Raw genomic sequence first — 16,618 nt, forward strand, 5'->3', positions numbered from 1 at the left:
GCTCACTTTCATGTAGTGACATGAAGGCAAGTTATGAAGTATAGTTTGGATGGGCTTATACTTTCAGAGCCTGCTGAACCTGTCCCCAGATCAGAGAAAGACAATAATTCAAACTGCACAGAAGGATGTTGGAACAGTGGAGAGAGCTGCCCTCTACTCGCTTAAGGACTATGCATTCCAGTATTTCAGGTAACATTCACTACTGCAGTCAAAAAAGAACAAGTACATCAGTGACCAACCATTCTTCTCTCTGTCGACTCCAGGCAGCCTAACAAGGATGTAAACCAGCACGTGCTTTCCAAGGGAGCTGCTCCGGAGAGGCTGTGGGTTAACTCCAGAGAGCCAATCAAGCAGCCGCTGCTGAAGAGACTTGCTGGCAGCCCCGAGCTTAGTCACCAGGCCTGCATGGCCTTCACTGATATCCTGCCATGAGCATGTGTCAGAAAGGACACAGCAGAGTAAAGTTACATAACTTAATCTGTATTGCTCAATGCATTATACTGAGAAGTAAATGAAATAATAAAGCAAAAGGAAAATAATATATACAGTGCCCTCCTCAATTATAGACACAACTTGTAATGATTTGTAAAAAGGGTTAGAAAAAAACCCTCTTTTTTGGTAAAGTAGCTTCATGTCATACTGAAAAAATGAGAAAAATCCAACCTTTCATTGAAGTAAATTTAATTACAGAAAACAAGTCCTTCATCAAGAAATTTTCAACACATCTCATTCTTTGTGTTTTAGGTGTTTTAACTACTGCAGAAATTTCTTTCCTTAATGTAACTTGTACCCATTTTAAAATACATGGGAGATTACCCTACCAAACAAACACAGAATCCCTTGGAACTCACTGACCAAATCTTCGGGCCTGCCACGAAGAATGAAGCCCTGAGAGATGAGATATACTGCCAGATCATGAAACAGATGACTAGCAACATCAATAGGTTTATTTTTCAATAAGTTGCATGTCCAAGCGCTGGTTTCCTGGTAGATGGTGTATAATTATCTGAAAACCAGAATCACTGTGGTTTTTCCTCATTCCTTTTGGAAGTGTGACATCCTGCTGTGAACCTCTTTCTCTTAGGTTCAGCCTGGAACGAGGCTGGCAGCTGCTGTGGCTCTGTTGTGGCCTTTTCCCTCCAAGTCAGCCTCTCCTGAAACATGCCCAGCGCTTCATAGAATCTCGGCACCGGGAAGCTTTAGCTCAAGACTGCCTGCAGAGGGTGCAGGCGGCTCTCAGGTGAGCCTGTCCCACACAATGCAAAACACCTCCAGTTCAAGACATCAGAGTTGTCAAAACAAGGGTTAGGCTTTAGTATATTAGAAAGTTGAAATTCATATAATGTGTCAGCAGGGCATTCTACATATGCCTATCCGACAGAACCCCGTGTGGCTCGCTGCCAGGGGTGCCTATTGCCAGGGGACGTGGCATGGGCTCTTGATTGATGGCACGGCTGTTTCTGCATTTAGTACTGCACACTTGGTGCAACTGTTATACCGAGAGCCCCATCTGGAAGGAAGGGCAGTACTGGGCCTGAATGGAGGTGTTGTCTTTCAGATGTCCTTGTGTGCTGTCTGTCAGAGCCAGCTCCTGCTGAATTAGAGCCTTTGCTTATGACACCCTTCTGCAGAAGATTATACACGTTTTTGTTATACAGTAGTCCCCCCTTATCTGTGTGTGACATGTTCCAAGACCTACCGCAGATTATAGTGAACCATCCATGGACACCATATAAATCATGATTTTTGCATACAGTGCATACATACTGTGTAACTCTCAAATTTACCTGATAAATTACACATAGTAAGACATTACCAACATTACATACAGTAACAATAAAGTACATTGTACATTATTATTACACAGTATTGTGCTCTCTCTCGAATGAAAGGGATTCTGACGTTTTATCCTAATTCTCAAGAGATGATAGATCAATTAAAAAACATCACACATCAATGGATAATGGAGCAATGAAAATCATACTTTTTAATATAATTTTTATAACACCGTCATGTATCGGTACAGAACGGGGCGCAGGAGGGAAATAAGGTGACTAGCTACTGCTGGCTCTGCAACAAAGGGTTAATTGTACAACTACAACACTAGAAATGATACAGAATAAAAGACCACAAGGGGTCAGGAAAACAAGCTACAAAAAAAAACATAAGGGAACACAGTCAGAGAACAGGGCAACAGAGAGGGCAGTGTCCTGTACTATGAAGCAGGGTTACTGGCTTATCAGGGTAACTTGTCGAATTTAAGGTAGTCTGGGCAAAATGTAAGTGAATGAATATGAAGTCCATTTAAACTGTAGCACCATAAATCCAACAAGTTACCCTGATAAGCCAGTAACCCCGCTTCGTAGTACAGGCCGCAGAACTACAAAAATAACAAAAGTAACTAAAAAATGACCAACTAACAAACTGAGTAAGAGAAGGCACTTCAGTATACACAAGAAATCAGGGCAAACAAAGTACAGGTGTAATCAACTCAGCCAATCAAAGGGAACACAGGATCTTGTGGCCACAAGATCCTGATGAATTGCAAACACATATTGTTATCCTGGTTACAAACAGGGGATGTTGGAGAGTTCCTTATTACATAAAAACCATATATGAATTCAAGACAACCTCACTTATGGCCTTAAAATTTCCAATGCAGAATGGAACCCAGAAAGCTGCCTCCTCACCAGGTTGAGATTGATGCGATTCAGCAAAACAGCACCCAGATATTCCACAAAGTGCACTTCCCCAATGACACCGAGGAGGTTAGTGGCTCTGAATGTCAATGACGTAGAAACATATCTGCCTTTCATCACTTTCTTACATGTATACATTCATCCTCGTCAGATCTTTGAGGTGGGGAGCAGCACCCGAATCCGGGACCTCATTCAGAGCATTGCTGCTCAACTCAATTTACTCTCAGCAGATGGTTTCAGCATATTTCTAAAAACCCCTGACAAGGTCAGTCACAAAGACATTTTCTTAACCCATAATTTTACAAAGGCTACTAATACTGAGTAATCTGTAGTATTAAAAAGGAATTTCTCAGCACATAATCGTTTTGTTTATCTCCACTTTTAGGTCCTGAGTTTGAATGAAGTAGACTACTTTTTTGATAGCCTGAGGCAGATCACAGACTGGTCAAAGAATTCCATGAGAACCAAGGATGGTAAATGCAATTATTCCTACATAAAGTAGTCATTATAGTTAAATTCTAGCTATGACTTTCATAACTGTCAGTGTATCTTAAGCCATTTCTTGTACTTTGCAGGCGGGGCAATCAATGTGACTTACACAGTGTTCTTCATGAGGAAGCTCTGGTTCAACGTCAGTCCAGGAAGAGATCTAGAGGCGGACTTGATCTTCCATTACCCACAGGTGCAAAGTGCTTTTATCTGAAGAATAACATCAAATGCAATGTAGTTGGTTACATTGTGAGTAAGTACTAAAGAATCAGAGTTAGCTTTATTTATGAACTGTTATGCATGTACAAGGATTTTTTTGAGCATAAACAGTAGCTGTGTGTATAATGAAACATCATGTAGTATGCACAAAAAATATAAGTAATTGTTGCATTTTTAAGAATAGTTAGGTTGTCCAATTGTTCTTTTCCAACATATTAACAATTGTATAATTGGAGGGGGTTTAGTGCTATCTATTCAACTAAGTTGTTCGGCTAGTAGTTGCCTAATTTTGGAGATATCGGCCATAGAAATATTGAGCTCCTCTCAAATGTAAACTCCACACACCAATCGTATCATTGTGCAGAAGATATTGGAAGGGTCCTCTTAAGAACATAAGAACTATACAAACGAGAGGAGGCCATTCGGCCCATCGAGCTCGCTTGGGGAGAACTTAACTAATAGCTCAGAGTTGTAAAAATCTTATCTAGCTCTGATTTAAAGGAACCCAAGGATTCAGCTTGCACTACGTTATCAGGAAGACTATTCCATACTCTGACTACACGTTGTGTAAAGAAGTGCTTCCTTAAATCCAGTTTGAAATGTTCTCCCGAAAGTTCCACATCTTCTGTGCAGTGATACGATAGGAGTGTGGAGTTTGGTTTAAAATGTATTTTTCAAGGTCTTTTATCATGACAGAAAGAATGGCATTCTATGGCATTATATGCGAGTGAAGCCCGACATTTCTATGGCTGATATATCCAAAACTAGGTAACTCCCTGCAGAACAAACTAGATGGATAGACAGCACTAAAACCCCTCTAAATCAGTCTTCGGTTTTTCAGGTTGGGGTGAACAACCCCTTTAATCTTGAAAGAGCTATTTGGTTGACATAACTTTGTGCCCCGTGCTTTTCTAGGAATTGCCAAAGTACTTACGTGGATACCACAAGTGCACCAAGGAGGATATGATTAACATGGCCAGCCTGCTCTTCAGAGCAAAAGTTAACAATGACATATCTCAGTGTGCCACTATCCCAAAGGTGTTGAAAGAGCTGGTGCCTTGTGACCAGCTGAAGGCCATGTCATCAGAGGAGTGGAGGAAGGTAAGCAGCTGTGGGTCCTGGGGCAGAAGCCGGCAAAGGACATTTGTGTATATATGTATATTTATCAATTCCAAAGTCATTGGAACAAGAAATACGAGGTAATGGCTAATGCTATGTTGTCTTATTCAGAGCATAGTAGCATCTTATAACAAACAAGTTGGTATGACTGTGGAAGATGCCAAAGTTGCCTTTTTGAAGATTATCTGCCGATGGCAGACGTTTGGTTGTGCCTTCTTTGAAGTAAAGGTAAAAAAAAAAACAAGAACTCAAACATTGAATTGTCATATTACTCTATTTTTATGCGGTATTGTAAGACATTCTCTCTTTTTCCAGCAAACGTCTGAGCCTAGTTTTCCAGATATAGTACAGATTGCTATCAGCAAACAAGGAGTGACAATCATCCACCCAAAAACCAAAGTAAATCATTTTCACTCTTGTTCATTTTTTGAGCAATTGTCTCTTTAGTTAATAGGTAATTTATTATTTGAAATGTTTGTTTTATAGTATTATAGTTCTCAACATATTTCCTTGATTTAAAGGATATACTGGCCACACACCCCTTTACTCGTATTGCAAACTGGTGCAGTGGTAGCACTTACTTTCACATGACCATTGGGAACCTTGTCAAGGGGAACAAGATTCTTTGTGAGACCTCACTGGTAAGTCAAGAAATGAAATTGTATTATACCTACCTGTGTTCCTTAATCTAACTTTTATGAAGGATTCTTAGTTCTCAGTAAAAGCACAAATAGTCATTTGCATTCTAATGCTGCTTTTTGACTAAACAGCTGATGGTGGAGAACAAAACAGCATAACAAACAGCTGAACTTAAAACAAAAGTATATATTTTACCCTGTGTGCTGATAATCTATGTCACTTATGTGCTTTGTCAGATGTAACTGAAAATGAAAGGACAAGGTAATTAATTGTTTCTGCTAGGAAGAGCCTATGACATTGAGCTTATGATTTTCATCTGGAATTCTGCCATTTCCAAAGAAATTGAGATGCTAAAGGTTGTGCATACTACAAGTCATAACTGTTTTCTTTCCCATTCACAAGGGCTACAAAATGGATGATCTTTTAACTTCCTACGTTAACATGTACGTCAAGGAGAGGAAAGGAGGACGGCCAAGAAATCAACGCATCCCTGCTTGAAGTCTACTGAAGCATGGAGGAAGCGAGCATAAAAGAGTTCCGTAAAGCACTGCCAAGCTGAAGGCTTGTGATGTCAATTTCTATGTAAGCTCTCTATCGGTAGTGCTCCTTTTGGCTATTTCTTAAATTGACTAACGTAAGCAATGGGGTATTTGTAAATGTTATGTTAAAGGTTACTACAGCTGAAAAAGGATTAAGTGTGGATGTATAAATACAGGAATTGCATGAATATTTGTTCTGAGATGAAAACCCCAATATCTATTACATAAACCAATGACTGGAATTGTGCACCTCAGTTGAGTCACCTAACTTCTTTTAAGGTCATGCAGATTTACTGATTGTACAATGAATCCCCTTCATATTATGTGAAAAATTCCTTTTGTGATCAGTCTGTCTTCACCATTGAAGACTGAAACCCAAATAGTAATTATCTATATAGTCATTTGAGTGATTTTTAAAATGTAATTAATATTTTTATATGATCCAAGTAAGGTTCAATTTATGTTCAGACCTAAGTGTGATCTGACCAAACTATAAAAAATAAGGTTAACTTATGGTGAAATGAATAAGCAATCAATAAATAATGACTTATTGCAAAAGTTCCAAGGTGTTTGTTTCTCACAAATCACAAATTTTATTGCCAAATGTAGATATTTTGTGGTTGTGTGGTAATTTTGCCACCATGCAGCATGAGTTTATTTAGGGCTGGTTGGGCTAAATCTGAACTGCCTTGTCCAGTGCTTAGGGACATATCCTAGTTACTTTCTCCCAAACTGCAGGAAAGAGATAACCAAAACATTTATAAAGTGCTTGATATCATTACAATATGGATGGGCCAGCTCAGGAGTACGGGGCACCTTGTATGACTACAGTATTCCCTCTTTTACACCACGTGCAGAATTATCAGGCAAGTGTTATTCCTGATGATAATTTTCAGCAATGCTTAGGCAACGTGATAAAAGTGAATTCATAATGCACAGAAAACAGAAACTATCAACAGAAATAATAATAAAATCAGTTTTAGTCTGTATAAGCAATAACAAACTATCAGCCATTCTGTATAGTCCACTTCACCAAGTTTAATGTCCTGTAGAGCCTCTTTTCTTAAACCATATGCTTGTTTATCCACTGAACCAGTCAAGTTTTTGTTTTGATCACAGTTTATATTAGCCAAGGCAGCCAGGACCACTTCCCAGATTCTGCTCAGAAAAGTGTACTGCTTGCCACTTCGGTAAGTGTCACATTATTGTAAGGCCCAGTAGTTCTCAACGGGAGTTAGATCAGTTGATGAAAGGCGAGGTCCTCATTAGATCACCTTTTATGCCTTTCTTAGCCAATCTATGGAATGCTCTGATGCATGGGAAGAGGCATTGTCCAGCATGAATATCATATCCTTTTGAATGCTGTTGACCTCCTCTTTACTAGTGTTTAAAGAAGTTGTCATCTAGATATTGGAAGTAGTCCTTTTACACCATCTGCAAGTCAGAAAGTTCTTACAGTTTAATCACTGATAATTGCAGCCCACACCATCACTCCTTTACCACCTTGTTGACACTTGAAGATTATCAAAAGTCCCTCACATCTCATCTGTCCACAGAACCTTTGTAAAATCAATCTTGAGACATGTTCATTCCCATGCTTGACATTTGAACTTATGTACCTGTTTGAGCTTTTGTGACCTTAGCAATGTCACATAAGACACTGCATTTAGTATTTATAGAGATCTCATTCAAATTGCAGTTTTGAAAAATGGTGGCACTTGATGCTAAATGGTTTCCTGAAGTCTGCCCTTTAATTTGACACCAATGCTTGGATAATTTGCATGTTCTTTTCTCTACATGCTTTTTCCGTCCTGTTTGCCTTTTGGACACAAAATACTTGATTGTACAATGATCACGTTGTAAATGTCTGGCAGTTTCTATTATCTTGAAACACCATATTCTTTTGCATCCTTATTTAAGGCATCCACTGTGGGGTGAAATGAAAAGGCCTCCTTTTTCCCATAGCCTGCTGCCCTCAGGCTACTGAGAAAGGGACATTTTTGTCCTTTTTATTCATAAGCCAACCGGTTATTAAAACAATCTAGCTTCTATTGTAGAGTAGCAGTTAAATTAACAGGGGTTACATGTGGGTACTCAGTCGTAGAAACTATGGGTTTGTAGCAGCTCCTTGTTGCTATGGCATTGCTACATGTAATTCATTGCAACTGAGGGTATTCTTCACTCTAAAATGAGACTGTACTCTTGACTTAGGCAATTGTCAAGAACACAAGTGATCCTCAGAGAAAAATGATGGTGAAGAACAGTTGGGGTCAAGGTTCAAATAAAAGCACCCAATTGGATCATTGTAATTAAATTTGTGAAGACAGAAAAGTTTCATAAAACAAGTTTTTTTTTTTTCTTTCTTTTTTTTTTGCTGTAGTGTTAGTATGAAGAGAGCAGGTTTCCCACCACTATCATACTCTCCTGCTGTATCTTCAGTCCACTCATGCAAACTGCATGCTACTTTGTAACCTTCTGCCCTAGCACCAGCTGTTGTTGGTCTTTCACCAGCAGCTGAAGAATATTTTCTTTCTGGATGCCTTTCATGAACACAGCATACTGAAGAGGGCTACTGATTGGTAAGCTTCCCTTTGGTTTGGATAAAAATGAAATGTTTTATGCTTTACTGCTATGTAAAAACTATGACAGAAATTGTCATTGTAATGCATAGATCTTTTATTTCAGCGATTTTGTCTTAGAAATTTGGACATTATATTTTATCTAAATAGTGATTCTGAGAAATGTATCTTTTGTTAAATATTTCAATTTACTTATGCCCATGATTTTGATATTAAAGTGTTTGTTTTTTTAAAATATGATCACAGACAGGTTATTCTGAGTATTTTGCCACACTCTGTACTGATTGTCAAAGAATGCAGTTTCATAATGCACATTTATAATCATAGTATTGCAGCAAAAATAAAATGTTTTGATTTCCAGAATGTGGAAATCCAGAGATTCTAGGAAATGAGTATAAACATGAGTGATGGCTGAATTTTACTTCACCTATTTTAGTCTGAAGTAAGGGATTGCTGAATTTTCATCATTTCAGTTGTCTCCCCTTGCTAAGATGTGGTAGAAAGATGTTCTTCCTCTGAATTTCTCCTTAAGTTTCTGAAGGCTTGTAGTGGCAAATAGCAGATAGCCATTGTCTTAGGCAGGCAGAAATATTAGTTACTGTATGATATATGTTGTCTTAGTAAATTCTAAATTTACTGTATGTACATACATGGTCAATTATATGTATATATGAAAATTAAATTTGAATCTGAATTTTATTTAGGTTAAACATTCTGTGGTTTTATTTGAAATACAGTTAGGAAATTTCTAGTAGAATTGTGAAATTTACTTAATTGGTTTCAGCTGGGTGGCGCATGAAATGTATGGGTGTGTTTCACAAAAAAGGAAAAAGTCCCTTGGATTGAGGCAAAACATCTCTTTTTTTTAAATATATTTTTGTGATTTGTTAGTATTGGTATACAGCAAGACCTTTCAGACAGAATATAATAGGGTGTGGCGCTCAGGCATGGTGCTGCCACTGACGAATCTGGGGACATCTGCAAATTCCCCAGGAACACTGATATCTTCCATTACACAGCCCCACTGACGCTGAAAAACCCCCCACCCTCCCAGCGCCTAGAGTGAGTGCAATGTTTACTACAATGAAACCTTCAATAAAAATTTAGATGGTAATGCTACTACATTTCATTACATAGCTAGATGCATAATTTTTTAACATGTTTTACACCTCAGATACAAACTTTGTTGTGCAAACAAATGTCTCTATAAAATATTTAAGTATTAAAACCAGTTGCTGTGGAATGTGCAGCTGAAACCTGAGTGGAGGAACAGATAAGTAACTTTTGTTTTTGTACAGACTATCAAAAAGCTCTTGGGTGCAAGTTGTAGCCTTCCTCCTGAGATGGATGAATTACTGCTTTGTTTGTTGAGGAATGCCACTCCCATTTTAGGGTCCAGCCTCATCTGTAAGAAACTCACCATGACATCCAAATTACAATGCAGAACCCTGAGGGGAAATAATGATTTCATTGACTACTTTCTCAACTACTGTATATGTATGCTATGTAACACCTTTGTATAGCCTCCAACTTCATGGAAAATTTTATTTGCATCCTTGATGTTCATGGGTGGCATCTTAATTTTTTTATTGTTTTTGTCTTTAAAATGGTAAAGATGGACACTCCAACAATGGAAGAATTTTCACAGTTTTACAACCAGTCATCTGAAGATTGTGGAGGTGCAACAGATTGGGAGAACATGATTTTTGGGATTTACTACATCCTAATCTTTTTCTTTGCTTTGATTGGGAACTGCTTGGCCCTCTGGATCTTCTCTTGCCAGCGTGGAGTTTCTTCCCCAGCCAATGCCTTTCTGCTACATCTTGCCATTGCTGACCTTTCCTATGTCATCATTTTGCCCCTTCGAGCCACTTACCATCTGACAGGGGGGCACTGGCCATTTGGTGAAATTCCTTGCAGAGTCGTGGGCTTCCTGTTCTACGTTAACATGTATGGTAGTATATACTTTCTGGCTTGCGTAGCTGGTGATCGATACCTTGCTGTGGTCCATGCTGTGAGATCTTTAAAGATTCGTCGACCTCTGTATGCTCACATTGCTAGTTTTTCCCTCTGGTTCCTGGTCATCGTGTCCATGGTGCCCCTACTGGCCAGCCAGCAGACATCTGAGATGGAGGGGGTGACTGTGTGCTTGCAACTGTATCGTGAGAAAGCTTCCCGTCATGCTCTCATCTCTCTGGCAGTAGCTTTCATTCCCCCATTCATAGCCACTCTGTCCTTCTACCTTCTTATCATTCATAGCCTGTGCAAGGGTTCTAGGTTAGAGTCAGCTCTCAAGCTCAAGATCCTGGGCACCATTGGACTGGTCCTGCTCATCTATGTGGTGTGCTTCCTGCCGTATCATGCCAGTCGAACAATTTACATCCTGAGCTATGGTCACCCCAGTACATCCTGTGAGGCTAAGAGGCGCCTGATGCTAGCCAATCGTCTCACTTCTTCCCTAACCTGCATGAATGGTGCCCTGGATCCCTTAGTCTATCTTTTTGGGGCAGAAAAATTCCAGGGAAGTCTGCGGAGGCTTCTTTGTAGGGATAAGGCAGGGGGTTCTGGTGCTACCAGTGGGGACCTGAAGGGAACGCATGACAGCTCTCTGAGTGCCAAATCTGAGCTCTGAAGATCCACACTAAGCCTGGAGTTTGAAATAAACATCAGTGATTATCTTATATTTTGTGAATAGTTTGTTAGTCTCCCCAAAACACAAGTGCTGAAATGACCTGAAATGTTTTTCTTTCATTTTTCTAAAACAAAATTTTGCTCATTTGGTCTTCTGTATTGTGTTCAGGGTTTTGGACAGATGAAAATGCAAACTCAGCATTAACATTTGTTTCAAGTCGCTAGTGGGATTTATATGTACCCCACTCTATATAAATATTTAATCAAGCTTCAGCCATAGTATATTTAACCTACAAAATCTCAGCTATTCTTTTTTGGCTTTAAATAGTTCCCTTTCTTTATTTTGCCATATGATTTTATAATAGTCTATTTAAAAATAAATTCCAGCAATGAAATTCTGTTATGAACTCTGTTATGAGTTATGAAATTCTGATTGGTCAAATTAAAGCTTTGAATTGTACTGCACACACACAATGTGCCTTGCTTTGGACTGCCACCCTGTTCAGGCTAGGCTCCAGGGTCCCATCCAATCCTGTATGATAGCACGATGGATGGATGAATGGATACTTTAAATAACATTCCATGATTCTTATGGTTCTTATGATTCTTATGGTTATGATTCTTCAGATCATGTGACCCACCCTCTGGTTTGTCTTATGGGTTCTTATGGGTATTCTTATGGGTTACACCTCCAGGATTGGGAGGTGGACTCCTGCATTTGCTGTGTGTGTGTGTGTGCAGTTTGTATGTTCTCCTTGTGTCATGTGGGTGTCCTCCTGCAGTCCAAGGGCATTCAGTTAGGTTTCTGTACTGGCTTTTGTAGATTAGCTATAGTGTATAAATGTGTGTGCATGTATGTTTCCTACAACAGGCTGGCACCCCATCCAGGGAGTAGCCCAGCATTGTCCCCTGTGCTGCCTGGGACAGGCTCTAGGCCCCCTGCGACCATCACCAGGATACATATTCGGAAGAGCGATGGACATTATGCATCATCTGCAAGTGGTTACTCAAAAAAAAAGGAAACAATAGCGAGGACTGTTATCAGCTATCAGTATACACATCACAATTGCATCCTTTAACCATGCTTTGTCCGTGTCATCTCAAAAATAGCTAGTTTGCATTCTTTCCATTATTTATTCTCGCACTTTTTACATGTATGTCAATAAAATGCTAAAGTCACGTGTGTGCATGTGTTTTTATTAAAGTTCTATTCAAGTTTAAAGTTGAAAAATGTTGGTGGTGGTCTGGAGGATGGGGTCACCTCATAAATGAGATAAAGAATGATTTGATTAACTAAATAATAAAGCTAATAAAGTTGTTTTTTGTTCTCAGCTGACTGTCTTGAAATGAGGTTCTCTATACTGTATATTGTTGTCTTATACTAATACTAGTGTCATCTAAACTGGTTTTAGCAAAGAGCTGGAACAATGAAATGAATCACACCAGTTTGCACTTGTCTAATTCCAATGATGAAGTCTCTGGTAAGTTTGAGATGGGTGGCCAAGAATGGAAATCCCCAGGTTGCTCACAGAGCGAAGCTTTTCGTTTCAGATCATGTGACCCACCCTGTGGTTTGTCAGCGTCTAATTCTTTGTTCTTTCTGTAAGACTTCCCATCTACTTTGTCGACTGTCAGGCATGCTCCTCTGCTGAACCCTTGCTTCAAGGTGGGAGTGGTAGACTCCAGCTACATACTGTAGAAAATGTCTTCATTTGCATTTGTTCTTGTGTTTAATTAATTGCATTTGTTATTGTATTTAATTAATATAACATATTAATTAATTCTAAATATATATATTCAAAATATATTTTTTCAATAATAACTTTTTGGAATGCCCAAAACACAAGAAAAATGTGTTACTTGAATGTGGCTCATGACATTTTCTATGGGAATTCAAGGCCTGAATAAAACAACAATTTTGGATAGGCATGATTTAGAACCACACTATAGCACCCACTATATACTGCCATGCCTATATTATACTCATTTAATTTCAGGGCACCTGTAATTTCACAAACTGCTTAAAATCTGACAGCATCACTGTCAATTTTCTACATGCACCAAACAGTGTGATCACAAAGTACAAGGCATGACATATTGAAATCTTCAGCATGTTCGCATGTCACTTCCTTTTGAGCTCAAACTGAGAGATGGAAAGATAAACAAGCTGCAAATACAATTCAGTTTTGTTAATATCATTTATGAATGTACTTCAAGAGTTTTGCATAAGACAACCGAGGCCTGGCTTATATTATAACAATTAATGGTCAATTTGTTTATTCTCCAGAAAGCTGGGGCTGCATGCACACTGGTATTGATTTCTGAGTAGCTTTCTAACTTGTAACTCTCAAGTACGAATGAGGAAGTGTAGCATGCTGTATGTAGCTGCTTCCTCCTCTACAGCTTTCGTCTCTGTAACAGGAAGAGATCGAAAGAGTGAGTGATAGGAAGAGACAGAAGCAGCACCAAGATGAATTTAACCAGAAAGCCAACTTAAATTTCCACTGACGAGTTTCTGTGTATTTTGAAATCAAATTAAAAAAACGAACAGAGTTTGAAAATAGAAACATAGTCAGTAGCCAGAATGGCAAAGCCTTGGTACCATGGGAATATTACACGTTCCAAAGCTGAGGACCTGCTTTCAAAGGCTGCAAAGGATGGAAGTTTCCTTATCCGTGACAGCGAGTCAATTCAAGGAGCCTTTGCCCTCTGCGTGCTGTAAGTAACTTTGTATGGCATTTCTGTTTCCCCTGGTGCAGTCATTTGAATGGGCTGCGTAAAGCAGCAAAGTGAATTTTAAGCTGACAGGCTCAGTGTCGAGCTTTTCATTACAAATAATGACATGGTGTAGGACCACCTGTTGCAGCCAATGGTAGGCACCTCTACCCTCACTGACAGGGGCTCCTATAAGGACAGTCATGTTTAAAAAGAGAAGGAGCAGTTTGTGGGTCAGTGTTTACAGAGGCTACAAATGCCTAGCCTCCAAAGAAGCCATGACTTACATATTTTGATTATGCAGATTATAGGCAAAGATGGCTGCTAGCATTACAGCATAGCATTCAAATGTAGGCCAGTTACTGTTAAACCAGACCTTTCAGATGGTGTGGATTTATGTCAAATATTACCCAGGTTCTTGTTATTCCTTGGGTGAGAAATCCAGTATGATGTACTGTGGCTTTATACTGAATATAGTTAAAATTGATTTGTAATATCATAATATGTCACCATATTGGAACTACATGCTTCTATATGTGCAAGTAGGGTAACAATAAAAATTACTATGCCTTCCCTGTTCAGTCACCAAATGACATCATGTCATTTTATGCCAGAGAAAAAAGATACCTTCATCAAATAATATTTAGCACAAAATGTATATAACTTGAGATGATGTGCATGGGAAGTGCATGATAAGTGCATGAGTGTTTCTGAAAGTTGCAGCACATGTTGAAGAACAGACTTGTTTTGTGTCTAATGTCTTGCCCTATCGATTGACTCTAGAAACTATTCTCCAAATGCTATCATCTGTTTGCTGTTTGGTTTGAAAATTAATGTGAATTGTATACAGTACATAGCTTAGGTATAATACAGCATAGTGTCACATTTCATTTTGCAGCTTTCCAGAAGTTATTTTTCATTTTATTCTTAATTTTTTTGTAGGTACCAGAACTGTGTGTACACTTACCGGATTTTGCCAAATGAAGAGAGAAAACTTTCTGTTCAGGTATAATTATGATACTTTTAGTGTTCAATAAAACACCACCAGATTTTCATTTCAGGATTTGTTTTCCTGATAGGTATTAACTATAACAATGTAAGTACATTCAGAAGTGGCCCCACATAAGTTAAATAGTTCTGCTTTTGTGTCCAGTCATGAAAAAATGTTTACTGCTAAGGCATTATTGTCCCATTCTACATGGTTATTAAAATGCCAGTAATGGCATTGAAATGTAAACGATTCAGTTTGCAGCATTTTTCATGTTCACACTTCGTTGGGTAAGAATGAGAGAGACATGATCAAGTCGTCCTATCTGAGGTTTCCAATGAATGTGCTGTTCTCAGGGATGTCTTATTGCCAGCCCAGCATGTTCACACTGCGTGGACTAGGACTTAGCATGGGAGACCATGTCGTCTTATTTGGGGCTTCACATGACTGTGCTCTTCTCTGGCCACTCCTATTGCTAGCCCTCCACTTTTTGTCCAGTGCAAAAAGGGGGGCCCTACTGGTGGCCTTTGGTTGTGAAATGCTACTGACCTTGCCTACTGATGTGTTGTTTGGTGACCCATTCCTTGCGAATTAATAGTAAGAATGCAGAAGGGCTGTGCCATAATTAGCACCAGTTTTGTCATGCTGTTTTAATTCTGCTGAAAACAGTACAGGTTCCATGAAATGTATTGCTGTCAAGCACTGGACACATATTTCTCTGAGAAAATGGAAGAACAGACCTTTACCTTACATAAGTAGCATTTATCTTCAATTCTGTACTTGGCTTGCATAACATTTCAAGTGATCTGCACTTATGAATGGCATTGTGAAAGTTTATGCATAACATTTAGAACATGATCATAGAATGAGTGGAGTAATATTGTAATTACAAAAATAAAAACTGTATTGTTGTTAGTTAGCTAGTACCACGATTACTGTGAAACAAAGTTTATATCTTATATTTTACAAATATTAAAACTGCTAAATTTTATGTATTGTGTTAAGGCACATTTCTCCATACTTCCTCTTCAAACTGTAGCAGGTCTGCAGTTTTAATTTATCCTTTTTGTGTGGGCGTTGAGAGAGCCACGCAGTTCCTCTTGTGCACAGCTGAAATGGAAAGTAGCTAATTTCTGCACCTTCATCTGTCAGTGATAATCGACTGCAAATATTTACTAATATTGCTAATATTGTCACTACACTGAATTATATGTATAAAGAATTCATAAGCTGACAACTGGTCCAGTGCAAAAAAGTAATAATGCTGTGTGAATGATTATTAGTTTTATTTGGTGAACAAAGTATTGCATCTCCAAAGAATCAGAATACTGGTTACAGGAATGATTCCTATCTTGCTAATGTCAATAATCTTTCAGTAAGAGTATTGGTGACACAAGAAGTTTGAACCTCACATAAGCTTAGAACCATTATATGTAACACATTACAGCATTTTATTTGTCTATCCACCAACCATATTCTTTACTGGTTATTCAGTACAGGATCTTGAAACCTTAGTGACTTTGACTTTAGCAATGGAATTCTATCAGTCATAGCTTGAAATTTAAAGTCTTCAAGAAATTCCCTTTCATTTTAAGATAAAGACAAAGGGCACATCTTGCACCTGAAGATGTGCTGTGGTAGGGTTATTTTTTGTTTAATTTATTTGGAAAAAGTAGTGAGGTTGGTCAGTACATTATTGTGCATATTGGTTTCCTCTACAGCTTTCTATTTTGATACATCTACAGACAGAAAATTATATTCTGTCCTCATACCCTTACAAAATTCATTGTATCACATATAGAATTTAATAGCTGTATGTGGAAAGATGCTTCTTCAGTATGCTGTGAATTTGTTTTCCTGCATTCAAGAAAAATTACATACTACTAATTAAAAAATTCAAAAGTCTTCGGATAATATTGCTTTGTATTAAAAAAGAAGGTGAGTTTCAACAAATCTAGAGCAGTCTTTGTCATATTTGACAGACATATTTGAGTCTGAGGA

General features: G+C 38.5%; 3 protein-coding genes across 6 annotated transcripts in view; all 3 read left to right on the forward strand.

Moving 5' to 3' along the window:
* Positions 1 to 6,263, forward strand: part of myo7ba (myosin VIIBa) — a 63,543-nt gene extending 57,280 nt beyond the window's left edge. The window contains exons 36-48 of the mRNA XM_023799790.2: positions 68 to 189; positions 264 to 418; positions 791 to 944; positions 1,085 to 1,240; positions 2,663 to 2,768; positions 2,851 to 2,964; positions 3,085 to 3,172; positions 3,275 to 3,381; positions 4,323 to 4,508; positions 4,638 to 4,754; positions 4,842 to 4,925; positions 5,048 to 5,167; positions 5,568 to 6,263. Of these exons, the coding sequence (XP_023655558.1) occupies positions 68 to 189; positions 264 to 418; positions 791 to 944; positions 1,085 to 1,240; positions 2,663 to 2,768; positions 2,851 to 2,964; positions 3,085 to 3,172; positions 3,275 to 3,381; positions 4,323 to 4,508; positions 4,638 to 4,754; positions 4,842 to 4,925; positions 5,048 to 5,167; positions 5,568 to 5,663 (1,605 nt within the window). The 3' untranslated portion in view covers positions 5,664 to 6,263. The remainder of the gene's footprint in view (positions 1 to 67; positions 190 to 263; positions 419 to 790; positions 945 to 1,084; positions 1,241 to 2,662; positions 2,769 to 2,850; positions 2,965 to 3,084; positions 3,173 to 3,274; positions 3,382 to 4,322; positions 4,509 to 4,637; positions 4,755 to 4,841; positions 4,926 to 5,047; positions 5,168 to 5,567) is intronic.
* A 1,538-nt stretch (positions 6,264 to 7,801) lies between these two features.
* On the forward strand, positions 7,802 to 12,232 carry gpr17 (G protein-coupled receptor 17). Of its 4 annotated transcripts, XM_072699936.1 has the most exons (4): positions 7,802 to 8,283; positions 9,277 to 9,345; positions 9,582 to 9,690; positions 9,899 to 12,232. In XM_072699936.1, the coding sequence occupies exon 4, from the start codon at positions 9,899 to 9,901 to the stop codon at positions 10,913 to 10,915; it is 1,017 nt and encodes a 338-aa protein (XP_072556037.1). In that variant the 5' UTR covers positions 7,802 to 8,283; positions 9,277 to 9,345; positions 9,582 to 9,690; the 3' UTR covers positions 10,916 to 12,232. The 4 variants fall into 4 exon arrangements, with proteins under 4 accessions (XP_072556037.1, XP_072556036.1, XP_072556038.1 ...); XM_072699935.1 differs by having other exon boundaries at positions 9,582 to 12,232; XM_072699937.1 differs by lacking the exon at positions 9,582 to 9,690.
* A 1,090-nt stretch (positions 12,233 to 13,322) lies between these two features.
* The window catches only part of inpp5d (inositol polyphosphate-5-phosphatase D), a 28,870-nt gene continuing 25,574 nt past the window's right edge, over positions 13,323 to 16,618 (forward strand). Inside the window, exons 1-2 of the mRNA XM_072699939.1 lie at positions 13,323 to 13,632; positions 14,572 to 14,635. Coding sequence (XP_072556040.1) covers positions 13,499 to 13,632; positions 14,572 to 14,635 — 198 coding nt within the window. The 5' untranslated portion in view covers positions 13,323 to 13,498. The remainder of the gene's footprint in view (positions 13,633 to 14,571; positions 14,636 to 16,618) is intronic.

Source organism: Paramormyrops kingsleyae, chromosome 15, assembly GCF_048594095.1.
Source record: "Paramormyrops kingsleyae isolate MSU_618 chromosome 15, PKINGS_0.4, whole genome shotgun sequence".
Classification (NCBI taxonomy): domain Eukaryota; kingdom Metazoa; phylum Chordata; class Actinopteri; order Osteoglossiformes; family Mormyridae; genus Paramormyrops; species Paramormyrops kingsleyae.

Excerpts from the sequence above, each read along its gene's own strand:
- gpr17 (XM_072699935.1), top strand. The coding sequence starts at position 9,818 with ATGGAAAATTTTATTTGCATCCTTGATGTTCATGGGTGGCATCTTAAT.